General features: G+C 43.6%; 1 protein-coding gene across 1 annotated transcript in view; it reads left to right on the top strand.

Moving 5' to 3' along the window:
* LOC147901312 (N-terminal nucleophile aminohydrolases (Ntn hydrolases) superfamily protein) overlaps nt 1–12,302 on the top strand; it is a 32,393-nt gene extending 20,091 nt beyond the window's left edge. Inside the window, exon 7 of the mRNA XM_087376073.1 lies at nt 11,870–12,302. Within this exon, the coding sequence (XP_087232199.1) occupies nt 11,870–12,116 (247 nt within the window). The 3' untranslated portion in view covers nt 12,117–12,302. The remainder of the gene's footprint in view (nt 1–11,869) is intronic.
* Nucleotides 12,303–27,599: the final 15,297 nt, after the last annotated feature.

Below are 27,599 nucleotides of genomic sequence, written 5' to 3'. Positions count from 1 at the left end.
CATCTCCCGCATCTGAACTACAAAGTTCGCGGCACTAGGCACTTTCTGAGGTACTCCAACTATAGTCGGATTGGCTGGTCTATAACCATAGTTCAGTTCAAACGGACTGAACCCAGTAGATGAATGTTTCCTATCATTGTAGGCAAACTCCAACAATGGCAACCACTTGTCCCATGTATGTTGCCTCAATGACACATATGCTCTCAGCATATCCTCTAAAGTCTGGTTGACTCTCTCCGTCTGACCATCCGTCTCAGGATGATCCCCACTACTCATTCCCAACTCAGTCCTTAGTGTCTCAAATACCGCTGTCCAAAAGTGACCGGTAAACCTGACATCTCTGTCTGACACTATGGATCTAGGCAATCCATGCAGACGAAATATATGTCTAATAAACAAATCCGCTACTTGCGGGGCACTAATAGACTCTCTAGTCGGAATGAAGTGAGCCATCTTGGTTAGACGATCAACCACCACAAGGATAGAATTATACCCTCCTTGTGTTGCAGGTAGTCCTACAATAAAATCCATGGAAATGCTCTCCCACTTACTTAGTGGTATTTCCAAGGGCTGTAAAAGTCCGGGTGGCTTCACTCGCTCGGCCTTACTTACCTGACACGAGAAACACCGTGTCACATATTCATGAATATGCTTTTTCATCTTTGGCCAAAAGAAATCTCGCCTCACGAGATCATATGTCTTCTCGACTCCTGGATGTCCCGCACACGGGCTATCATGGCATTGTCGAATGACTCTCTACCTGAGATCATTCTGACCAGGTACTACAACCTTGCCATTTCTAACTAGCATACCATCCCTTGTGGTATATCTTGCATAAGTTTGGCCTTTTCTGGATGCCAGGTCATCCTTTTCATTTTCCCCGGGTTTTAACACATGAGCTTTAGGCCACAAGCTCTGGACAAACTCGTCCACTTTTTGAGTTTCTCTTATCTCGGTCATTAGAGCACTCTCTAATACCGTGAAACTCAGGTTGTGCATAATGCGAGACAACGCATCAGCTACCTTATTGTCTTTTCCTCTTCGGTACCGAATCGTTAGATTAAACTCCTGCATGAGCTCTGCCCACCTAGCTTGGCGGCCCCTCAAGTCAGGTTGTTTACAAAAATGTTTCAGAGTATCATGATCTACATTCACATAAAACTCTGAACCATACAGATAATGCCTCCATGTTTTCAAAGCATGGATAACAGCATTCAACTCCAATTCATGAGTTGGCCAATTCCTTTGAGAGGGAGAAAGCTTCTTGCTTTCAAAGGCTACTGGCCTTCCCTCTTGAAGGAGAACTGCTCCTACCGCAATGCCACTTGCATCGGTTTCTAGGAACAACGTTTTCTGGGGATCAACTATTTTTAACACCGGTCCTGTGACCACAGCTTGTTTTATGGTATTAAAACTTTCTTGTTGATTCTGTCCCCAAACAAAAGGTACTTTATCTGAGGTCAGATCAGTCAATGGCGATACTATTTCGGAATATCCTTTGATATGCCTTCTATAAAACTGGACAAATCCCAAGAATGATCGCAACGCGGTCAGACTCTGAGGGATGGGCCAAGTTAGTATCGCAGCCACTTTCTTCGGATCCATTTCTACCCCCTGTGGAGTAATAATGAACCCCAAATATTCAAGCCTAACCATACACAGTATAGTTTTCTTTTTATTCACGTAAAGACTGGCTTTCCTCAAAGTACTGAACACTATCTTTAAGTGTTCACAATGCTCAGTAACACTTTTACTGAATATCAAGATATCGTCAATAAAATGTACTACGAACTTTCCGATATACGGACGTAGTAAATCGTTCATAAGCATGACGAAGGTCGCTGGAGCATTGGTAAGTCCAAAGGGCATTACCAAAAACTCATAATGACCAAACCTGCTTCTAAAAGCGGTTTTATGCACATCCTCGGCTCTAATCCGGATCTGATGATAACCGCACTTAAGATCTATCTTGCTGAAAATCACGGCTCCATTTAATGCATCTAGCAAATCATCAATCTGAGCCATCGGATACCTGTGCTTAACAGTGATATTATTCAATGCTCTGTAATCTATACAGAGGCGAAACGTATCATCCTTTTTCCTCTTTAATATCACTGGTGAAGCAAAAGGTGAGAAACTTGGTTGAATCTGCCCCAACTTGAGGTATTCTTCCAGTTGCCTACGCACCTCCGCTTCTTCAGTAAAACTCATTCTATAGGGAGGTCTATTTACAGGTTCTGCCCCCGGGATCAGTTCAATCTTATGCTGAACTTTCCGCTCTGGAGGTAACCCATACGGTAGTTCATCCCTAAAACATTCAGAGAACTCCTCTGTTATAAGATTAGCCAGCTTGGCCATCTCACCACTTTGCGTAACATCAGTGCTAGTCGAAGACTCATCCACCGACTCTACCGATGCTGTGCAAAGGTACAAAAACTCGACTTGAGCCTTTCTGATTTCCATCACGGAAACCAACGGTCCCTGAGGTATATCTCTTTCACCTCGCAAGACATAAAGCACATCATTCATCTTGAATTGATATACGTGCTTTTTCCAATCAATGGCTGGATTCTTCCTAGAATGCCACGCCATTCCCAGGGCTATATCTGCATGAGCAAGCTTGGTCATTTCAAAATCAAGCTTCTCAGCATAGTCCTGAATCCGAAGCTCCAACTGGGTGACCCTTTGGTCCCATACTTCAGTTGAACTTCCATCTGCCATTCTGGCTGTATACGCATAGTCAGATGGACTTGTCCTTAGTTTCAGCCTCTTCACGAGCTTGGAGTTAATCACATTGTGAGTCGACGCTGAGTCAAACAACACAATGACATCATGACTGGCCACTTGCCCTTTCATTTTAATTAACTCCGTATCATTGAAGGCTGTATACCCCGTTGCTGCGGGCTTAGATAGGATGTTATCAGGTGCACTCGTCACTAACTTAGCAACAGATACACATAACAAACAAGGTACTAACCTCTGAGAAGGTCCCGCCAGTTGCATCTGCATATGTTCCGCACTGGGACTCTCCTGCATTTCTACGTCGCATTCAGATATTATCATATTAGCCGTGCGACGATCTTTATTCAGTGGACAATCCTTCCACTGATGTCGCTGAAGGCAGCCGAAGCACAATCCTTCTTTCCTAGCTTTCTCTTTTTGTTCAGGGGTCAACGAGGACTTTGACCAAGCCCGGGCTGCCATTGGAGTTATTTTCCTTTTCACCCCAACGGTGGTACTTGTCTTTACTGGTCCCTCAACCGGCTTCACCTGCTTGGTTTGGCCACTTGGCTGCGAGACACTTGTCTTTGAAACCCATTTCCTCGGAAATCCCCCTTTTCTCGGGTGCTCATACTGAGTCCCTGCCTGCACAAATCCACCAGATCTACCTCTGGCATCCTCATAGTTCAGGGCTACTGCTATAGATTCATCTAATGTAGTCACATATTTAGCCCGAACTTCCATTTTGATCTTGTCGTTCAGTCCATAGATATAGTCTTTTAACTGAACCGACATAGGGAGAGGGTCTGCTATCTTCATGACACATTCTCTGAATTTGTCAGTGTACTCTGCCACTGACAAGCTCCTCTGACGAAGATTTCTATAAGCATCCCAAGCTCGGGATTCTTCATCAGGTGGGAGAAAGTGTTTCTTGAATTCAGTTTTGAACCCTTCCCAGGTGGTTGGAGCAACTTGATCCTTCTGTTGCTTTATCCACCATCTATCCGCTGCCTCAATAAACAAGTGTGTGGCCTCGCGGATTTTCTTTAGATCGGATCTAATCTCACAAATGGCGAAGGCTTCTTCCCACTTGTGCAACCAAACCTCGATCACATCAGAGCTGCGCTCGGTCATCCGACCAGTGTACTTCTCCGGTCTATAATTAGCAATATTGGGCACTTTGACCCTTGCGCGCTCTAAGGAATGTACACTGGGCTCTGGCTCAGCTAGAGCTTTGCCCTTATCAATCCTAGATGGTCTAGCCGACAAAGCTTGCACCATCTCCCTGATCTCATTTTGACCAGCATTCACTTGAAGTTGCTGGTTCATAATCTGCTGTAAAGCATCCTCTAATATTGAAATCCTACCAATCAATGTAGGTGCTGCGTGATGTGACATCTGTTGTGTAGACTGTACTCTAGACTCGCTAGGATTCACCCTTGAATTCTGTCCTTCTGCTTCCATTTGTTGAAAGGGAGTTTTTTTTTTAAAAAAAAAATAATAAATGCGAAAACTCCAAAAGTACAGCACTTCAAAATCCCTTCCTGTACAGGAACAAAGTACTGCAAACTGAAAACTTGAAATATATATCCTAAAGGGAAAGAGATGCCCCCTGGATATCCTTGAAACTCGCAAAAAAAACTCTGCCCTGTTATATTTTCGATCTGTCAATCTAAAATGGTGAAAAGCCTGCCATCACGTGTGCGCTGATCGACAAATCCAAGCGATGTTGGGAAAAAAAACTGCGGGTCTTTCGTGGCCGTCGTTCCGGTTCAGATTTCGTCGTCACCTCCTGCTCCACTATCCAAACCACCGCGCAACGTCTCATGTTAATCAACGCCTCATCCACCGGTCGTCTACTGCCCGTCAAACTCTATCACGTATCGTGTGCCTGCGCTCCTTTATCACGACCAGTCACCTCGCCATCTTCAATCACATGAAGATCACGATCCCTCTTGTCTGTGTCTATCGTTCACGCTGCTCGTCAAGGACTCCAATTCGTGCGCTGCCTTCCGAGACCTGATAAAATCAACGTGACTCCTTCACGTAGCGCAGATTATCAACCCGCTCCCAGCCACTGCGTCAAGCCTTCAAGGTGCAATTTTGATCTTTCGTCATCCGCACCTCAACTATCTCTCCCTCTTCATTGACGCAGACTGTGCTAAGAATCGCCTCACGTAAATAATAAATATCAAAGTGCGCTGCTTCCCTTCTCGTCGATCTCTAGGCTCTGATACCAAATGTAACTGTCTCTTGTTACTCGTCGTTCCTCCAAGGTAACTCTCTTATTATGACGCTGGTAATGATCACGGGCGATGGCTTTTATTTTTCCTCCCAGCCAACTCAGGGACCTGATACGTCATATATCGTTACATCCATCGTTGTTTTCCTTTTTTCCTTATCCCTGAGACCCACATTCTCCCTAGATAGTTCCTGACCACATGTCTTCATTTTAGGCCCCTTCTTAGATGCATCCTTTTCTACCCCTCTCTTGGAGTTCATTCAAAACCAATTGCCCCTTGGCAATTTGCACATTTTGATGCACCTAGGCCCTAGCCCTATTAGAACTACCTAGTCAATGCCATTACGCCCTCACCTAGGACCTTGGCAGTTACTTCTCTTGACCATTTAATTACGTAGATGTAGTGTGTCATCCATACGATTAGGCCTCTCTTATATAGAGAGTGAAAAGTCACACATGAAAAGGTGTGTACTCCAAAGGGTATGTGCATGAAGAGGTGTGTACCCCTTGTGAAGGGTGTGACCCTTAATGAGAGGGTACATTACAATAGAAGTATCTCTTCAATAGGATGTCTCTTGTGAAGGGTTGTGCCTCATTAGGAAGTGTCCCGTCGAAAGGGCAAGGGTTGTGCCTCTTAGAAAGTGTCCCGTCGAAAGGGCATACCCTTCGACAAGTGTCCATTCATCAAACCATCCATAAGTCTAGAAATAGAGAAAGGAATACGTCACAGATCGTGACAGGTTGTGTGACATAGACTTCTTCCTGCAGATCCCCATGAAGAAAGGCAGTCTTGATGTCCAGTTGGTGCACTTGCCAATGATGATGGGCTGCAATGGCAATGACACATCGAATGGTTGTAATCTTGGATGTGGGAGCAAATGTCTTCTCAAAGTCAATGCCTTGTTGTTGGGCATACCCTTTTGCAACAAGACGGGCTTTGTATCGATCTATGCTGCCATTAGATTTCCTTTTTAATTTGTAGACCCACTGCGTTCCAATGGCATGCTTGCCAGGTGGGAGATCTACTAATTCCGAAGTGTCATTTTTGGCAATAGATTGTAACTCAGCTTTCATTGCATCCATCCACTCTTTGCTGTCAAAAGCATCTTTATGGCACAAAGGCTCTTCATTGCAAGCTGTAGCAAGGAGTGCAAACTCAAGAAAGTGACCATGCTGTCTATTCCTTGATCTTGTCTGGGCAGCAAAAGGCTGATCTTGTTTACTGTCCCTCAATGTGTCAAGAAGCCATCTGGGAACTTGCCTTTGCTGTCTATTGACAGCTCTTTCTTCAATGACTGCATCATGAGTAGTGGGATCATTTTGTGCCGGAAGAGAAACCTGCAAATCAGCATGAGGTGGTGGCTGATTATTGCTTAGTGGAGGGTCTGCAGGAGGCTCATGTTGCTGCTCAAAATCCTCTTCTGATGATGGTAGAGGTAACCAAGATTCAAAGGCATCAAACATGTCAATATCTGGCTTTGCTTTGCAGTCCACAAGAGGAGAAGCTGAATGTTCAGCAAAGATCACATCTCTACTGACAATAATCTTCCCAGTATTTGGTTGATATAACCGATACCCTCTGCTCTCCTGGCTGTAACCAATGAATATGCATTTGATTGCCTTGTCATCAAGCTTATGTCTCAGCTGAGATGGTACATGAACATATGCAAGAGACCCAAAAACTTTCATGTGTGAAAGTGAAGGCTTCCTGCCTTTCCATGCTTCATAAGGTGTGATAGTCTTTAATGCCCGTGTAGGTGATCTATTCAGCACAGAGTTGGCACACATTACTGCATCAAGCCAAAATTTATTGGGCAAAGACTTGGCCTTAAGCATGCATCTGGCCATCTCCATTGTGGGCTTGTTTTTCCTTTCAGAAACAGGATTCTGCTGAGGAGTGTAAGGAGTAGTGCATGAGTGAATAATGCCCCGTGAGGATAGAAATGCATCAAACTCCTTTGACATATACTCACCCCCCCTATCTGTGTTGAGGGTGACAAGCTTGCATCCTGATTCATTCTCAACCATATTCAGCCATCTCTGAAAGCATAAGAAAACTTCAGATTTGGCCTTCAAAGGATATACCCAGCAATACCTTGTGAAATCATCAATGAGAGTCGTGAAATCATCAATGAGAGTCATGAAATACTTGTATCCTCCAATGGCATTTGTCCTCATTGGGCCACAGACATCACTGTGTACTAGCTGCAATTTCCTTTGTGAGAGTTTTGGACAATTCTTTTGAAAAGGAAATCGATGCATCTTACCCAAAAGACAACCCTCACACACATGTTTAGAAACTGTGTGAGTCGGAGGTACATCATTTGCCATCTGCTGTGAATGTAGCTTTGCAAGAGCTCTATAATTGAGATGGCCCATTCTCTCATGCCAAAGATGAGTTTCAGCAAGCTATGAATCTGAAATAGCCAATGCTTCAATAGAAAGTGCAGCTGAATGATGATCAAGGTGATAAAGCCCTTTTTGCAAAGTACCAGTGAGAACTATGGCATTGTCATCACGAAGATCATATACTAGGCATCTGTAGCCATCAAAAATTACTCTGAACCCTGAAGTAGCAATTGCTGAAATTGAAATCAAGTTGACTTCAATTCCAGGCACAAAAAGAACATTTGTCAGAGTGACAGGATGGCTGGAAATGGATGTGAGCTGCACATCTCCAACTCCTTTTACAGCATATGAAGCATTATTGGCACATGTAAAAGTCCCCCCTCGAGGTGCATCAGCTAGAGAATGAAATGTCTGCAAGATGTGACATGCTTGGAAGCTCCACTATCAAAGTACCAGGACTGAACATCATTAGTAGCAAAGAGTGCATCAGCTTTGGAGGGATCAAATGAGCAATGGACAGCCCATGCCCAATCATCCTGAAGAGCATGTGCATGTGAAGCATCTACTGGCTCATGGGATTCAATGGCATGTGAGGCATTAACTGTCAATCCTGCTTTCTTTTTCTCTGAAGCAATGCACTTCCTGCATTCTGAAATGTCGTGTCCAGGCTTGCGACAATAGTTGCATCTTTTCTTCTTTCCCTTCTCTGCTGTATTTTTAGATGCATGGGAGGAATTGTAGCTGCTATGCGTAGAGGAATTGCAGCTGCTGTGCGCAGATTTTGGCTTGCCCATAGGCTTGGAAGCCTTGCCTCTTCCTGTCTGCTGTGAAGCAAATGCATGATCAGGAATAATGGCTTGTTTGTTAGCTCTACTTTGCTCTTCTTGCAAAAGTAGAGTAACTAGCTGATCAAAAGAATAGTGGTCTGGATTACCCATGGCCACTAATCGAAGGGTTGTAGCAAACCCTTGATATGTATCTGGTAGTCCATTCAATGTAGTACTGACAAGCTGTGAATTTGGCACCACCTCATCAATGTTGGCAAGCTGTTCCATGAGGTCCTTGACCTTTGTCAAATATGCATCCATTGACTCACCTTCATTCATATTCACTTCCTGTAATTGCCTTCTCAAATATGCAACACGAGCTTCATTGCGAATCTGATATAGAGAAGCCAATTTATCCCAAGCATCCTTTGCTGTCCTGCAAGACGGGATGTGTGGAATAATGATTCTCTTGCATGATAAAGCAATGCATGAATGTGCATTTGCATCTCTTGCATCCCATCTTGACCGTTCTTGAGTTGGAAGAGCAGCAACAGGAGTGCTAGAGGAAGAGGCATCAGGAGGAGTACCCCCTGTAGAAGAACCAGCAGTAGAAACAACCACTTAAGGATTGGCTGGCCTCAGATCAGCCCCAGAAACAATATTCCACAAATGCTTTGCAACAAGAATATGTTTCATGAGATAAGACCACATCGGATAATTGGTGCCATCCAACTTATCATCTTCACGAAGAACTCCAAATAAATCTTGATTGTTCCCAGCCATAGCAACTATGATAACCTGTAAAAGACCTGAAAACCCAAAAGCCTCAAGGCTATCACTGCAAAAAGCTGGCTGTCCCAAAAATGACAGCAAATATCTGCAAATTCCTGACCCAAATCAAAGGCACCATCAAGAGTCAGTGCCAGAGATGTCCTAGGTCCTTTGCAACGACGTGAGAGATAAATCTCATTCACGAGGACCTGGGATTGCTCTCTATTCTTTCATTTGACACCAGATCTCAAGGCACTATAGACCACCCCCTTGGCTTTTCTGTCATATTGTAGAGGCGAGGGATAGAGTTTTTACTCTCCCACTTCTTGTATAATCCGCCGCTTTGAATGGAATAAATTACTACATTTTGTAAGTATTTAAGCTCTCCTAGTTCTGTCATCTCAAACTCATCTTGAAGAATGACTTACATATCTCTATTCACACTATTATGATTCCCAAGATGATCTGGTCATCAAGGTACAACACAATGAGAATGATAAGACCATCTCCTACTAGTTTGTTGAGGTTAGCGTATGAAGAAACAAGTGAGCCCAACACTAGTAAAGAACTAATCCATTTTGTGACACCAAGCTTTTGGCGTTCAGTTCCTTTTGTATATGGAGAGAGATGCCTAGACACCTTCTTTTGATTTGGGCTCTTGAATTGGAGTAGTAGGTAGTGTATTCCTAGGCTCTTCCTTATCAAAGATTACATCTCTTCTCACCACTAGCTCCTTCGTAGAGCTTGTATCCCTTGGTCTCCATCCTGCACCCAATGAAGATACTTTTCTCAACTTTGAGCCCAGCTTCTTCCTCACATGATCTGGGATATGAACATGGGATTTAGAACTCAACAAAAGGCTTTTTAATTGAATAAGCCTCCTCTGGCATAACTTCATGGAGTCCTCTGGTCTTCATCTGTTCATGATGTGAACTGTAGCTTGAACAGCCTCAACCCAGCAAATCCTCATAAATTTCTTTTCCCCCATCATGTTCCTTGCCGTCTTCAAAATGACTTTGTTCTTGTGCTCGGACACAACTCCATTTTGCTGAGAAGTAAGAGAAACTATCTTATGTCTCTAATCCCACTCTGGTTACGGCAAAACAAAAATTTCTTGCCAATATAATCTCAAACTCTGTTAGTGCAAAGAGTCTCGAGTCAGTGCCGACTTCACCTTTGCTAGCCACTCTTCGAACTTAACAAATACATATGACTTCTCCTTCAGGAAATATACACAAACCTTTTGGCTATAGTCATCTATAAACTGAAAATATAGACAACCACCAAAGGATCTTGTGGACATGTGTCCACACAAGTCAGAGTGAACTAGCTCCAAAGATACGTGCTCCATTTTCGGCTTTGTGGAAATGGTTTCTAATGCTGCTTACCATCAAGGCAAGCTGTGCAAATAGAAACATGTAGGTGGAGCTTGGGAAGTCCTATCACCATGTTCTCCTAGTGCATCTCCAACAATGTGGAGAGTGGTACATGCCCAAAATGCTTTTGTCACAACATGCTTGTAGAATCCTATCACAAGCATGCAACATATGTGTGGATGATTATACCCGCACTTGGTGGGGTTGAGAGGGATCTAGCTTATGGAGCAATGAAGGAGCCTTCAAGAATTTGGTGTAGACACTTTTATTCCTTCCCTCGTTCTTGATGAGTGCTAGAAAAGAAGTCCATGGGTTACATCTCAACATGGCATCCGGTGTGAGGGCTCATGATCCATGTAATGAGGAAGAGCCCAACTTGCTTATTTGTATGGGCTTAGATGCAGTACCAAGAGCAAGGGCAATACTGATAGTGGAAATGTAGGCATGCTTGCAGGGGACATGAAGGAGAGCTAAAATGCTTGAATGGGGCAGCAGAAAATTTGATTACAGCAGAAAATTTGATTACAGCAGAAAATGGAGGATGCCAAGTACAGCCTTAAGATGATGGCACACATAATCAAATCAGATTGAAAATCAGCTTACCAAATTTGTCAAAGGATAGAAGAGATGTCAAAGAAACAAGAGGAATGGAATCCTCAGAGAGACTAATGATAAGTAACAAAGGCCTCTATTACAACAAAGTATGTTCAAGAGTGTTGGAGAGTTATATGGGGGATGAGTGTTGCATAGAAATCTAGGAATTCTAGAGAGGTCAAGTTCATCTGCTGATGGCACACAAGCACTGATTGGGGCATACAATGTTGGCATGATAACTCTTGTTTGGGACTGGAAAGATAATGACAAGCACTATACAACAATGGATGTACATATGCTCAACCGAATTTTAAATACATAAACAACCAGTTGCCCATTCAGAAAAAACATATGTGCAATAGAAAGTAAATCCTCCCTTAATGGCTATTTTGTTAGATCATACTCCAATTTGATCTCTAAAGGCCTCTACCTTGTCTTTGCTCAGCGTCTGTGTAGTTGATGCCAGGGTGGAAAAAGGACCTTGCCAATCGCACACAACTAGCATTGCAAAGTACATGATACTGGGTTCCTATTCCTAAAACACCAATTGGTCATGTAGACACTCAAGCAAAATCGTCTTATGTAGCATTTGTTGCAACTCTGGACTGTACCTGAGCAATAGATATTGCCCCACTACCAGGATCATTGTATATCCTGATCTCGATCTACAATATCAATCTGCAGGCTGAGTCTTGCATTTGTCTAACCAAATAATATGCAAGATAGACTGAGAATGTAAGTTGCAAGAAGAGTATTTGCAGAAATTAAGCCTCCAATTGAGCTCACGATGTTTAAATCAATGTATATCTCCAAGTCATACCATGTGTTGCTCATATATCCTTCAATCTTGGATTCAGATCCAATCCCTGCATATTATCATCCTTCTACATAGAGGGTTATGTAGACTGTAGGGAAGGCATTGGTTTTCAACTGTTTGATCCTATTAAGTGTTTGCTTGCATAGGTATGTTCATTTATTTATTATTCTAATTGCTGTATTGGAATGGGACTGTATGCTTTCATTTATAAATGGTGCTCTTATGTAAGCAGTTATCAAGTGGTAGAAAGCATGCGGCTGGGACTGAGTCCAGTTGAAGCTGCTGAAGATGCTATTGCAAGGATAAGACGTAGATATCCTTCCTTGGTTGGCGCAGTTGTGGCTTTGAACAAGTATGGAGCTCATGGTGGTGCTTGTCATGGCTGGACATTTCAATATTCTGTGCAAACTGCTGGAATGGCTGATGTTGAAGTTTACACAGTAGATCCATTTCAAACCGGTCATAATGTCACATCTTGACTTAATGTAAATACTTCACATAATCTATGCGGAGGGAAAATGAGGATTCTCTTTCCAGTTTGTATAAGGACAGTGACATAAAGTGGAGCGTAACCATGAATTTGATATTTAACGTTACTTGTGAAAGTGCTCCAGCACTGTTGGATTTAATAAACTTTGCTTATGTTTGTTTTGGTTTTCCCATGAATCCCCTTCCAGAAATTGAAATTGGATAGATCTTGTGTATCCTATTGGAAGTAAACTATCGTTGTGGGATTACGTACTGATTTTCCTTATTTTCAAGCTCAAGTTGGTTTTCCATCTTTAAAGTCTAGAACAATTGCCCTAGAGCTTTGGATAGGCCATCCATTAGCTTACAAGACGTTATAGGCATCAAAACCAAAAGTTGAGCTAGGCCATGAAGCTCTTACTAAAAGACTGAAGTTCTAGTCTGGGAAGTTTCAGGCACGTTCTAAAGAATGTCAAATTATGAGTGCTTGTAGCTCTATTGCTAGTTCTTAGTGAAGACTTTTTGCTAGCCATATTTTAAAATATTCTAAAGAGCAAAAGAAGTATGTGAACAACATCTATATGGCGTCAGAATTGTCGAAACGCACTTGAGCTTAACAGCACATCTGTGAAAGTAATGAGAGACAGGGTCTTGAAAAGATTGTGAAGTTCAAATGTTTGCAGGTTGAGGAAAGTGGTGTACGAAGTCTTTTACTCATTGTAGGATGATTGGTGGTTAAGTGGTCTAGTACCTGGAACTACTCTGAAATTATCATGCTCACAAAAACACAATGCAAAAGGAGAACAAACATGCAGATCCACATGTAGAAGTGTTGGTCATAGAGTATTTGCACGTTGTGATTTATAAATCGTGATTCATCTGCAATTAAAGGCAAGGCCGTAGTTTTTGGGCTTCGGTGTACTGAGCTACAAAACAGCAGACGGAAGTTGGATTTGTGGAATGGATATGGTTCTCGTTGGGTAGCCCTCTGGCTTATCAGCCTTATCAAGTAAAATACTTCAAGCTGCAATAATGCAGGATAGCAATCGTCCAACTGACATAGAGGTCACAGTGGAACACTCACCAACACTCCAGACCTTGGAAACAAGAAGTGCATTGAGAACAGAGTCACAAAGAAATCGAAATAGAGACATCTCTATATTGTTGATGAGCGTCCTTTTGTGTCTATAGTAAAGGGTTCTGGCTCTTTGATTACCAAAATTTAAAAAAAAAAAATGAAATAAACATGCCGGCTTGTATTAACAGGAGGGATGGCAGTCCCAAAAGTAAGACCATATACAAAAATGGGCCAACTCAAGGGGCAAGCACCCGTAGCCCACCTTGCATAAGCAGTAGGAGCCTACCCTAAATCTTGAGACCTATCTCCATGAGCATATCTCCTACTAGGGAGTCCTTCTTGGCCATCAACCTCCCCAGATCCCGCAGGTTCTCCTTGCAGTCACTAATCAGCATACGAAACCTAAGCGCCCACAGCCTCGACTCTCGAACGATCAACCGATTTCTCACTGACCAGACAGCCATGAGCAGGGCAGCTCACAACAAATGCCAACAGCTGGCCGGAGCTGATGGGAGACAGACCGTTTCTCCCAACAAGCCAGGCGCCATTGTGCTCCCAACACAAATCCAGCCATTAAACCTGTCAAGCAGATCGCCCTCCCTAATCTCATCCACAGCTTGCGGACCAAAGGGCAATCCCAAAACAAGTGTCGAATACTTTCCTGCGCCAAGCCACAAAGAGGGCAGTGCGGGCTCAGCTGCAACCATTTTGCCAACCTCCTTCTGACTGGCAGCCATCCATGCAACAGCTTCCACAGTAAAAATTTAAACTTTCCCAGAAGCGAAGATTTCCAAACCTCCTCCAACCGTGCTCTCCACCAGGCATGAGATCTACGCAGCTTCCAGACTGAGTTGACGTCATGGGATTCCATCTGCCTAAGCAAAAGCTCTCTATAACATACCTTGGCTGAGATCTTGGGCAGAACTGTCCTACCAACTCTCCAGTGGTTTTCCCTCCAAAGCCGGGAGGGACATGAATTCGATGGCCAGGACTGAGGTAGAACCGCAAGCACACTCGAAAGGAACCGGGCTTCCCTTGCAGAAAGACGAAACTCCTGCACCACGGTATTTAGTGGCTTCCAAAAAGCTTGCCTTAAGTCCCAAAGGTTGAACCAGCACCTCACTCCCTTCTTATACAGGACCTTGGCACTCCGAATATCAACTATGGATAGAGGCTTCCCTTCCACGGCAGTAGCCAACCCCCACCAGATGTTCTCATACAGGCTGGAGTCCCCTCTCAAGCCATCTCTTCCCTTCCAGTTTAAGATAGGCATGCACGACTTTCAGGCTCCCACTATACCTGCCAATAACTCTGAGCCTCTAGTTTTTAATGGAAACCCAGACAATATCTTATCAAACCAAGACAGATTCTGCCAGGAGCCTGTTCTAATACCGCCCGCTTTCTCCACAAAATCTCGGAGAATCTCAGACCACGGGGCTGTGCTTTTTAGGAACTTAGGCAGCCATTTCAATAGCAACGACAAGTTCCTCAGGGAGACATCAGGAAGTGCCAGGCCACCCAGACTCTTAGGGGATTTAAGGGCATTCCACGGAATATAATGTAGCCTTCTAACCCCTGCCTCCTCCGCCCACAGAAAAGCTCTCAGCATCCTTTCAATTTCCAGCCAGTGAGAAGGCCTAAATCTCCACACTGACACCACATACACCGTTGAGGCTGCCAGCACATGTTTCACCACTAGGGATCTGGCATTCCAGCCCAACTGTAAGCCACTCCACAACTGAAGTTTCTCCTTGATCCTTTCTTTGACCCAATCGAACCATTGATGGAGGGAAATCCCAATGCCCATTGGGGCCCTTAGATATCTGATAATTTGGCCTCTAGCGATCCATTTAACTGACAGCAAAGCAGCCCACTCTGGTCTGGCATCCAGTGACACCCACAAGGCATAAGACTTGTTAAGACTGCAGACCGATCCTGAGGCCAAACAGAAGCATTGGAGGACCTGAAGTAACCAGTCAACACTCTGTTTAGACTCCTCCACAATGGCCAGCAGGTCATCTGCAAACATCTGTAAACAGAACTGTTTCCCAAATGGCAGACTGACACCCTTCAACCTCCCCAGGTCAATAGCCTGCTTGATGGAGTGAATGAGCGGCACCGTACAGATGGCAAAAAGCAAGGGAGCCAGCGGGCAGCCTCGCCTAATCGACCTACGAAGTTCAAATCTGCCCACGACACCACCATTTAAACACAAGATGGCCGAGGCATTGCCAAAAAGGGTACATACTTTTCTGACCAGATCAGCCCCAAACCCCAAGTGCTCCAAAACCACCTGAATAAAGTCCCACGAGATTCGATCATACGCCTTGTCAAGGTCTACACCCAAGGCTAGGCATTTCTGACCTGATGCCAAGGCATAATCAAGCGTCGACGAGACATTCAGGATGTTTTCTAAGATGTCCTGACCTTAGATAAAACCTTCTGTTCTCTGTCTACCAGTTGCATACACACAGTCTGAATTCTGAGAGCTAAGACCTTGGCAATCAGCTTGTATGAGACATTGAGCATAGTGATAGGACGCCAATCACCAACTCTTAACCTATCCGAGCGCTTGGGGAATAGCTTCATCAACCCAGCATTCATATCCTCAGAGAGGGTGCCTCGATCCACTGAAGCATTAGCCATCTCAACAAAATCTACTTTCAGCAGCTCCCAAAAATGCCTTAAAAACTCTACCGAGAGACCATCAGGGCCAGGAGACTTCTCTCTCTTCATGAGACCAAGAGCATCCTCGAATTCCTGTACCGAGAACTGACTTGCCAACTTTGATCTCTGCTCATCCGAAACCCCAACACTAACAGGAGCCAAAATCTGATCTACATTTTCCTTCCCTTTATTGTCAGTCGGTTGGTGAGAGCCAACAATCGCAGCCAACTCTTTCTTAAACACTTCAGCTATTTGCCAAACCCCAGTTACTACACACCCATTCTCATCTTGGACTCGATCAATCGATTCCCTGACCTGTTTCCTTTTCACAGCCTGGAAGAACAATTTAGAGGGGCAGTCCCCTACATTCAGCCAAACCTGACGACTATTTATTCTAGCTCTTTCTACCTTAGCCAGCTCCAGTTCCTTGATAGCCAAATCACATTCAACCATCAAGGTAGCAAGGTAAGAGTCTTTGGGATCCACAGGTATTGCCTGCATAAGGCACTCACGAATCCCTAGGAGAATCGAGTTATTACTGCGAGATTTGTCTCTTTCTTTCTTGGCCCAGCTCTTAGCAAAGCTGAGAAGCCCACGTACACCAGCATCCCACCTAGAGCAAGGATCCACCACAGCATGAGTGCTTTCTCTCCACACCGTCTTGATTTGCGAGCAGAACTCCTTACTTTGCAACCAACCATTATCAAATCTGAATGGTATATCAAGAGACCGATCAATAGTTAGGGGGATAGAAAACGACCACCATATGGGAGCATGGTCAGAAATCCCCGAACTGGAAATCAAGCCCCCCCCCCCCCATCGGAGGCTTCATCCACCACCCCTCATTGGCACAGTAGAACCTATCCAAGCAACCGGCCCTAAACTCCATCCCCTTCCTTCAATTATTCCATGTGTACCCCAGCAGTCCCTTAGGTTCAATCTCTGCACAATCGGAAAGACCCCATGTCAAGCATAACGTTTCCCAGGCCTCACACTCCTTCCCCATACATTTTCTTTGGCATGCGACCGATCTCGAGCATCCACTGTCATATTCCAGTCACCACCAAGTAACCAAAAGGCATCAAAGTACTTTTCCTTAAGGGCATTCCAGCAACTCATACGCAAGCCGGCAGAGTTGGGAGCATACATGCTCACTACACAGAAAGAGAACCCTTTAAGGGAGATCTTAGCCGTTGTAAACCATCCCTCAGAATTCTGAAACAACTCCTGCAGCGTGAGCGAGTTGCGGACCACAATGGCTGTTCCGCATTTCCCTCTGAAGGGACAGTTTACCATAATCGTGAAGCTCGCCTGCCTTAAAGCAAACCAGAGACTATCATCTTCACCGCACTGACATTCCTGCAAGAGAACTACATCCGGGTTCCTACGCAGAATCAAATCTAGACAGCACTTTTGTTTAACCTTGCTACAACAGCCTCTTAGATTTCATGAGATCACACTGTTCTTCCTCAACCGGCCACTTCTATCACTGTGTAAGTGCTTTGACGGGATCTCGGAGGCAGTAAAAGCGTTTTTCTTTACCTGACAATTGATGACCTCTTGCCACTTCCTTGAGCCGCTTGGGGATCGCTCTTGCATAAGCCTTTTGCTTCGATTCGCCAGTACCTAGCTTGTTTTCTATTTCCAGCAGTCGTTTATGGTGGTTAGCCTCTGGGAGAGATCATCTTGCAGGTCAATAGCGTTCCCCTTCTCCGCAGGACCTCCTGTTTGATTAGGTAGCTGCTTGTCATTGAACCCTTGCACCAAGGGAGGGTGGGAGGGCTGGTCCTCTGTCGATCCCCTTTGAAAGGCATCAGACCTAGCCAACGTGAATTGGGAGGGGTTGTGTAGCACGTTGTCAAGCGGCATGGTTCTCTCAGGCTGACCTGATTCAGACTGCACTGAGCTCGGCTTCCCCTTCTCGGACGGAGACTCTCCAACGGAAGGACTAATCTCAACAGCCTTACCTTTCTTAGTGACCAGCTTCCAAGGGTAGGTGAAGTTTGAAACGAACGACCTCTAAGTCGCCTCACCCAAGGTCTCTACCTGCAGCATCTGCTCACTAAGTGGAGCAGCCCGCACTTTGCCCTAATCTTGGTCTTGGATTTTAGCTGCTTCCCCAGCACCGGTAATCTTTTCCACCGAGACCTCAGAACTCGGGACTTCAGCCTTCGTGCGCTTGGAACCTGAGGCATCTCTTGCTTCCCCTTCCATCGGCCCTTTGGCAAGCTTTGTGTTCTCTTTCCTCTTGGGACATTGCCTCGCAAAATGGCCTGTCTCCTTACAGATGTAACAAGCATCTGGGTAAGGCCCAAAACGAACCTATTGGTGTAGAACTCCACTACCCGGAAAGGAAACTCGAACAAACTCAGGGGGTTCTTGACTTGTGTCCCACATAACCCAAGCTTTTCGAACACCCGTATCTCTCTTTGGAGGAGGTGGAACCAGTAGAACCCTTCCCAACGAAGATGCAATCCATTGAACAGCTTCACCGAGCCAGGTAGGAAGTCCTGGGAACTCGATCCAAACCGGGCACTTATGGAACGGAAATTCTTCCACACTAAACGAAGGGCTCCAGGGAATCGCCAGCACCATGGCCCCTTCAAACACAAGAACATTGGAAACCAAGGCATTTCGGACCGCTTCCGAGAAGCAACGTACCAGAAAGAAGCCCTTTCCCATGAACCGGGCCGAGAACTGCGAAGCTAAGATATCACATTCTGAGTGGAGTGTTAGAAATGACCCAACAGAGGGTACACGCAGCGGAAGACTTATAGTAATGCCCAGGAGCTCACACAGTGTGCGGTGTGGGTGTGGAATCACAAACTTCTTTACTTATGTGCATTCAATAGATGTGCAGACTCATCAATAGACAATGAACCAGCCAGATAGAGAAACCACCAAAAAATATATATTTCCGTCCAAAACTATGGACACAATACAAGAGAGAGAGATCCAGAGTCCCACCAATGATGTGGTCCTCTGATCTTACCACAAGGTCCTTCTCCTATCTGCTGGCTATCTCTAGACTCGAGCCCGCGTGCTCCACCTCGAGCGTCTATAGACTTTACGTCCACTGTGTTCTTCTCCACCTTACTGCCTGTGAATCAGCCTAGGTGGGCAGCCCCTGCCAAGCTTTGTTTGCAGCACACAGGTCCCTGTTCCACTGCTCCAACCTGCTTGTGAATGGCTGCTCCAGAAGATGATGATCTCAGCACCTTGCTGCCCTAGAAGACAGCCAAGGTCCAGCCCTTCCTGGCTAAGTCTGCAGCCCTTCAAGCACCCTCTCACCTCCTGAATATAGGTCCAGAGGGTGGCTTCCTGCTGCTCCTTTCTGCCTCCTGGAATGCTGGTTGCTGGATATGAAATGAGGCCACAAGCCTCTCCTTTTATAGGCCCTAAGGCCTGCTGAGAAAACCGACCAGCCAGCCCTAAATGGGCCCTAGTTTTGTGAGCCCTTAAAGGGCTGTTTTGGGGCAGACTGGTCAGCCCAAACAGACCAGCCAGTCTGGATCTGTCTCTCTTGTATTGTGTCCATAGTTTTGGACGGAAATATATATTTTTTGGTGGTTTCTCTATCTGGCTGGTTCATTGTCTATTGATGAGTCTGCACATCTATTGAATGCACATAAGTAAAGAAGTTTGTGATTCCACACCCACACCGCACACTGTGTGAGCTCTTGGGCATTACTATAAGTCTTCCGCTGCGTGTACCCTCTGTTGGGTCATTTCTCACATGGTATCAGAGCCAGGTTAGATCTAGGGCTTGCTGTCCCCGCCTTCTGCTCCTTCCACAGGTTCCGTCCTTTGTAGCCTTCTTCTCTTGTGAGGTGCTGCCCATGTGGCAGCCCCCTCTCTCTTTCTTCTCTGGGCATCTTCTGCCCTAGGTCTCCCTCCCCCACACTCTCCTCATTTGGGGGCTTACAGATGGAGAGGTGACCTTTCCAACACCCCCTCTCACCGACACATCCAGGCCCAGAGCCAACACGTCGATGAAGATGCTCCAGTAACTCGCTGGTCGTAGTCCTCTGGAACTTTTCGATGTCGAAATCTTTTCCTGGCTTTTCATCCAGTGGCTCCTACTCCACCAGGTCCGGTTCCACTTCCGCACACCATCCTGATACACAGGTCCATCTCTGGTAGCACCTCCTGGCACCAGCATCTTCTGTCACATTCCTGCCTTCGAACTCGAGCAATCCAGCCGTCACGATCTTCCAGTCGTCCCCCTCATAATGAGTGACCAACCTGGAGTCTTCCAGGCACCATGCTCTGAGGGTCTATTTCAACCCGTCCTTCCTCTGGCAAGGTCTGCAACAAAAGTACATCTCCAGATAACCTGGACTGCGAACTTTAAATGCACCTGACTGAACTTGAGTCACCCTCCTTCTCGCAAGGGCATAATCCTCCAGTCGTGGAAGTCGATTACCTAGAGCTTCTAAATCAGGGTCGTCCTTCAGCAAGGTCCCTGCCTTCAGGCTCCCACACCTGTGAGCCTCCTACTTGGGCTCTGATACCATGTTATCATCTAAAGCTACTGCAGCCATTTCAAATAATACAATGCCCGAAGCTCCTCCATGGTATGGGCAAAGAAACAGACCCTCCTAGTACAACCTCTACCATCCTTGCACCTTGAGCCACCTCTAGATCCAATATATATTTTGGTGGTTTCTCTATCTGGCTGGTTCATTGTCTATTGATGAGTCTGCACATCTATTGAATGCACATAAGTAAAGAAGTTTGTGATTCCACACCCACACCGCACACTGTGTGAGCTATTCCAGCATCCAGTGCAAGACTGAAAGCCTCCTTCCAAGGCTGTGCTGTGCACTCAGAGCTGGTTCAGTTTGTGAGAGAGAGTTCCATCAGTTTTCCCTAGCACTTTGCTGAGTTTTGTATTGCTCCCTTGGAGCCAGTTTTTGCCCACCTTCTAGTGGATGAATATACTCTTTCTCTCTCCGTTTAAGTTATCTCTGAGTGAGTGTTTATGGCATCTGTGATCATCTATCTGAATTGAGTGTGTGGAAGAGTTGGAGAGATCTTGGGTGGAGGTTTGAGTGATTCATTCCCTCCTATTCTCTAACATGGTATCAAAGCCATAGGCTCTCAACTCTTCTTCATCAAAGCACTCTCTGAAGGAAGGAGTCCCTTGGCAGAAAGGCGACTATTTTCAGCTCAGGCTAGCACGGGAGGTCAGTACATCTTTGTTGCTTCAATTTTTCAGTTTGCTATTCACCGACATGGATCAGCGTTCAGAAGCCTCTACATCCATTGCTCGTCCTTCCTCCTTCTCCAGTCATCTTCCTTCATTTATTCCCAATTTTGGTGAAGCTGGAAAGCTCAATGGGACGAACTAGTTCTCTTCCCTCTTGGGACATTGCCTCGCAAAATGGCCTGTCTCCTTATAGATGTAACAAGCATCTGGGTAAGGCCCAAAACGAACCTATTGGTGTAGAACTCCACTACCCGGAAAGGAAACTCGAACAAACTGAAGGGGTTCTTGACTTGTGTCCCACATAACCCAAGCTTTTCGAACACCCGTATCTCTCTTCGGAGGAGGTGGATCCAGCAGAACCCCTCCCAACGAAGATGCAATCCATTGAACAGCTTCACCCAGCCAGGTAGGAAGTCCTGGGAACTCGATCCAAACCAGGCACTCATGGAACAGAAATTCTTCCACACTAAACGAAGGGCTCCAGGGAATCGCCAGCACCATGGCCCCTTCAAACACAAGAACATTGGAAACCAAGGCATTTCGGACTGCTTCTGAGAAGCAACGTACCAGAAAGAAGCCCTTTCCCATGAACCGGGCCGAGAACTGCGAAGCCAAGATATCACATTCTGAGTGGAGAAAGTGGTTGAGCTCTTCCAACATTGGCACCCTTCCTGTAAAGAACAGGTACACCTCTCCCCTTGCAAGTTGTTTAAACTCAGGCCTGACCAAGTCGATTGGGACCTCGCACTTAATCGCATGAACTTTGCCGTCCAAAAGCCCCTTCCTCTCAGCTTCCCTGGCTCTCCACTCGAGTTCCTGCTTGAGCAGAACAGCCACCTCCGCTTCCGGTAGAGGAGAGAACCTCTCATGGGGGATACCAGATAGAGCCTCAGCATATGAGCGAGACTCCTCTGCTTTCTCGTGCGACTCGTTAGAGCAGGAACTCTTGGGAACAACCTCGGAACTCCCATTCGGGTCTTTAATCGCGCCGTTGTCACTCATTTGCACCTCTTCCAAAAACTCAAGCATACTGTACCATCGTCTCTTCAGCCCTCTCTAAGCTCGAGCATTGCTTTTTCTTGTAGGAGCCGCGTGCATACGACAGGAGGGATCGCCTGGGCTCATCCAAAAGCAGCGCTCGACAAGTTCCAATCCAAAATGAAGTTGCATACCCAGCTGCGCTATTGCTTGGGGCTTCTTGAATAGGTGCCAAGCAAAGTATTTTTTCGCATAGCTGAGATCTAATCTCATCCGTACGATCTCAGAACATTCAGAATGGGAATATAACCACCCAGTATCCGGTTACACATGGATAAATTCCCGTCAAACCATAAATTTAACCAGATCATTTCACCTAACCACACACAAACTCACCTTAACCAGGCCATTCCACGCAACCAACACAACCAACAAAATAACCAAACCTAAGGAATTAAACCAAAATTAAACACTAACACAAAATCCAAATTCCAACATAAATTAAATTAAATTAAAACAAACAAAAACTCTTGCACAAAATTAATTAATAATCGTCCATCTATTCAAATATTTACAACATCCATGGCAATTATTAAAATCGGGATGCACAAAAAAACCAGCTTATTCAAATATTTAAGCATCCACTTTGGATGCACAAAATACCATGTCCAAGACTTACTTTCAGACCAAACCACAGAGGTCTCTACAATAGATTACATCTTTCCACCACCAGATACAAAATTAATCACAAAATTGTTAAACATCGGCTACTGCAAGAAGCACAACCCCAAAGCCTTCACTAACTTTGAAAATCTAACTGTAACTAACTGCAAAGAAGGGGAAAAAAATAATGGTGAGTATTCTCATTTCCTTTCTAGCCCTTAACATATGTGGTCTTACTGACCCTTCTAGAGGTTCAACTCCCTTTCTCTAATCTTTCTAGTAATGCAAAAAGTAAAATTGTGAGTTCGCCATTTCAAAAAATACCTAAAGTAGTTTATATAAGGAGAGTGTGTACTATAGTAATCATGATGATATAGATTGGGGTATTGTCCCACGGCAAGGAGGGAACTATTAAGTATTAGAGGGACAATGATGAAATGGGAGAGCCTTATAATGCAAAATCAAGGGGCGTAATTCACTATGGTCTTTAGTTTATGCCCTTATAGCTCCCAAGTTTCAAACTTGCGGGTCTCTTTCTAACCTAGGAGGAAGAGCCTTCATACTTGGGGACTTTAACATGGTAGAGGAAAACAAGGAAAGTGATGAAAGTGATTGGGTAAATGAAAATCTAAAAGATACTCTTCATCTTCTTGATGCTAGTACACTTGAGATATACACTTGTTGCAACAAATAAGTAGTACATATCAAGAGGGAAGCTAATCTTGATATGATGTAAAGGATTGTAACCTAGAATAGTCAGCTCTACTTCTTAGGTTTTCTCTTCTCTCACCCATTCAGATCACAAACCAGTTCTCAATGTCTATGATTTTGGATTGGTGGAAAGGGCTCCCTCTTGGTTTGAAGCTGATCCAAATCTCTTCGTACTAAAAAGAGTTTAGGACCACGTGGAAGTTGTGTGGAGAATAGATTTTGTAGAACCCATATCAACGTCTAAGTAGTGGTAGAAGGCACCATAAATTTGTTGAGAAAGGCTAGAAAAAATAAGAGCCAAAAGAATGGATGACATTACATTTGGCTCTCAATTGAAGAATTAAAGGTAGCAGCAAGAGAAAAGGATCATAGTGCTTAGGAAAATCTCAACATGAAGTTAGGATTCAATATGAAATCAAGTTGAATGAGAGAAAACTTTACTTCAATGAAGTGGCACCAGCAGGAAAGTTAGACATGCCAAGAAGAGAAACCTTCAAGCTCATCAAGAGGAAAAGAATTAATGAGGGAATCACTTTGCTCATAAGGAGTGACTCAAACCTTTACTCCTCATCAAAAGGAGTTGTTCAACCCTTTACTCCTCATTAAAAAAGAGCATTTAGCTAGTACTTCAACATTTCCAGAGTTTACTCTTTGCCTCTATGGAGGCAAATGAGGAGGTGATGAGAGATAGTAGAAAAAGTTAATATGCTAAAACAAGAACTATTTAAAAATTTGATAATATCTTCATGGAACCCCTCTAACTCAAAAAGATTTGAAAGAGGATGTTTGTTGTGGGAAAGGCACCTGGGGAACATGGGCTTGTTTAGAGTTTTATAAGATGTTTTGGGAGCATGTAGGGACCTTCTCTTGTTATTTTGACAAAAAAGTGTCCATAATAAATAGTTACCTTGGCATGTTAATGGGGACATCATTAAGCTCATTCATGAGGAAGGAAGTAATAAAGAGCTAAAAATTTGGACCCTTCACTATACTAGGTTGTAGCTACAAAACTTTTGCCAAATCCTTAGCTTTAAGCATATAAAGAAGAATGGACTTGTGGATTTTGCAAGAATAGAAAGGTTTCATCAAAGGTAGGCACCTTCTTGAAGATTCCATAAAAGGAAAGAGCCTTCTTGAAGGCATTATATTAGAAGGATGTGAGTATGCAAAGGATACCAACCAAAATATTTGTTTTCTAAAAGTTGACTTTGACAAGGTTGGAATGGGATTTTTAAATCCAAGATCTATAAGATATGGGTCTTGGACCTGTCAATGTGTGATATGTAAAAAAATTTCTCCACAATGCAACATCCAATATTTGTGTAAATGGTGAAACGTCTCGGGCCTTTCTACTTAAAAGATATATTAGACAAGGTATCCACACTAGGTCGCTTTCTTTTTGCTATTGCAATTGATGCCCTAGGTTGGCTACTTCATGATCAAGTAGAAAATGGAGCAAATAACGGTATTGAACTTCCCTTAAAAAAAAAGATGGTCCATCAACACATTGCAGATGACACACATGTAGCCCCTAGAAACACTGCTCAAGATGCCAAAGGAGTTCTAGATTTTCTTAACACCTTCTGCATGGCATCAAAGTCAGTGAAACCATCCACTCCAAAAATAGTGTAATGCATGTACTCTTATTGCTAAGGACCAAATGCTTTTGAAATAGCTTGGATGTCTCAAAATGCCAAAGGGAACTATTTAAGACTTCTAGGTATTCCAATGGGCTTTGAGGGATCCATGAAGGATTGATGGGACTTGTGTTTGTACAGGTTTCTAAAATTATTGATAAGAGGAGAATATTTCAAGGAATTTGGCTAGTAGAAGGATCGTCTTGTATAATTGCAATATACCCTATCGCTATTTTTCACCTTTTTAGTTGGTGTCCCTCTAAATTTTGGTTGGAAAAGGTCCATTTATTTGGGCTAGAAACATTAACAAAAAAAAGGATTCATTTGGTCAAGTGGTCCTTCTATAGAAAACCCAAAGAGGAACGAGGACTGGGGGTAGTTGACATCAAAGGGGTGCAGAGAGTTGACAAAGGAGACGGAATCTGTGAAAGATGCCAAGGCACTAGGAGGATGTTTTCCACAAGCCAAGAGAATCAAGAGAATCATGCATATTTGGTTAGGGGAACCCATAAATTGGAAGGGAATACTTTTAGGGGATGTAAAAAAATAAAGCAGAAGCATTGTGTTCAAGTTTGGGTAGCCATGAATAACCTTCAATGTAATAATGTGCTTGCCTAATAGTAAAGAAATCTTTATATTGTGGTTTTATAGGAATAGCAAAGACTTTTAAAGGAAATTTCAAATTTCACTAGGCCATGGCCAACATGTTGAAGAAATTGATGAACATGTTGACTATTTTGTGAACAGTTGTACTATTAAAGAATGGAAAAACCAGGCTACTAATGTAGCATTCTAGAAAGATTTTGTACTAGAGCTCAAATGCCATCTCTCTCTTTATGTAATGGTCAATAGGTCATTGTAGCTATTTTGAAAATGATTTTTAATTTTTCTCATGAGAGTTTGTAGGGTGCTATGTACAAAACATACTTAACACCCCAAATAAAACAAAGCACATGGACAAAGAGTTGAATGTTCTTGAAAGCATAAGATTAAGCTTTAGAGTACATGGAACCACCCAATGCAAACATTTAAACATTTTTGACATCTCAAGAACAATATTGAAAGCATTAGATTATCACAATATAATGTGGCCAAAGGAACACATACTTGGGAGAAAACATGGCAATGTACATGATACTAAATATACTATATAGATATGAACAACAAACCAATTTTTCAATATGAGAGATGAATGGAAAATTAGTGATAAGATGAACTACTTTCCTATAAATCCTTAAGAAAATGAGTTGTATGATGAATGTATTGCTTTCTACCAACATGTTGCTAACATTTATGCTTTTTGTTTGGAGACACATGAGTATTCTCTCCACAATTTTACATAAGTTCCTTGACTTCCCCATCAAAAATTCTCCTTGGAGCTTGATGTTTTCATAAATCCAGTGGAAGCCTCTCTTCAAATTCATTGCATGACAATATATCTTGGCCATGATGAAATTTCTTCAATGTTTATCCCAAAGTCTAGAGACCTAGCCCATGGATATTAAATTGTCTCTTGTCAATGCATTTAACAAGCAAGTGAGAGTACTTCTTTTGGCAAATAGTTCATCACTAAGTTTTTGATTCTTTAGGATTTGCAGTGGTTCTTTTAGAGCTAAAAGAAATATTTTGCTTGCATTGTACACCCCTTTATACCTTGTAACATGTGAGTCATAAAGCACTTGTTGTAAACCATAGCACCCATCTTCTTTGAAGAGGATATTAATTTCCTTTCTATAAACAACACAAGATATCTAGGATTATACTCTTAGTTGTTTCATTACACTCATCTTCTTCATGTAGCTTGTATTTCATTCTTAACCTCTAATCCCTCTTCTTGTATTCTTTCCAATCCCATATAGTTTTCTTTTTTGGGAAGCTAAAGATGAGATCGTTGAGGAAAATATACCTCCCTATCCTTAGCTTGCATGTTTTTTACTAGAAATACTTTTAGATGGAATCCCATCAGTCTGCAGGTCCAATGTCCAAGAAAGTTTAGGTCCATAGCTTGCGTAGGATCTCCCACACCTTCATCAGTAGCATCCTACATTAATGCTAGCTCAAACTCATGCTCAAGCATGGTTGAGCAAATAGTAGTAATAGGTACTCTAACACCTAAACTACCTTGTCCTTCATGAAAAATAGTAGCAAATAGTAGTAATAGGCACTGTATCACCTAAACTAGTACCTTTTCCTTCATGAAAAATACTCTCAAAATTGCCTCTGGCATGAATACTACCTCAAAATTGTGCTTGCTCAAACATGGTTAAGCAAATAGTAGCAACAAGAACAAACTATGGCAACAGTTCAGTAATACACAAAATTTCCCCCCTCTACCGACATCCTTAATCTTATAACTATATACAAGAATCTTATGACTGCCTTTGAAAATATTGTTAAATAGTACTTTCATTTATGTTGTGTAGAGAAAACGTGCTAAAAGACATCTCTTGGACTGTGCTTTTCTTGTCACTTAAGCATGCTAAGACCCTTACCCAATTGAGGTAAACTCCCATGTTAAAGATCATGGTTAGTGTTGTGCATTGGCAAA

Source organism: Dipteris shenzhenensis, chromosome 6 (assembly GCF_047967505.1).
Source record: "Dipteris shenzhenensis isolate YYH24624 ecotype China chromosome 6, Dip_SZ_1.0, whole genome shotgun sequence".
Classification (NCBI taxonomy): Eukaryota; Viridiplantae; Streptophyta; class Polypodiopsida; order Gleicheniales; family Dipteridaceae; genus Dipteris; species Dipteris shenzhenensis.
The sequence above is the reverse complement of the archived record's forward strand: the minus strand, read 5'-3'. Positions and strand labels throughout refer to the sequence as shown.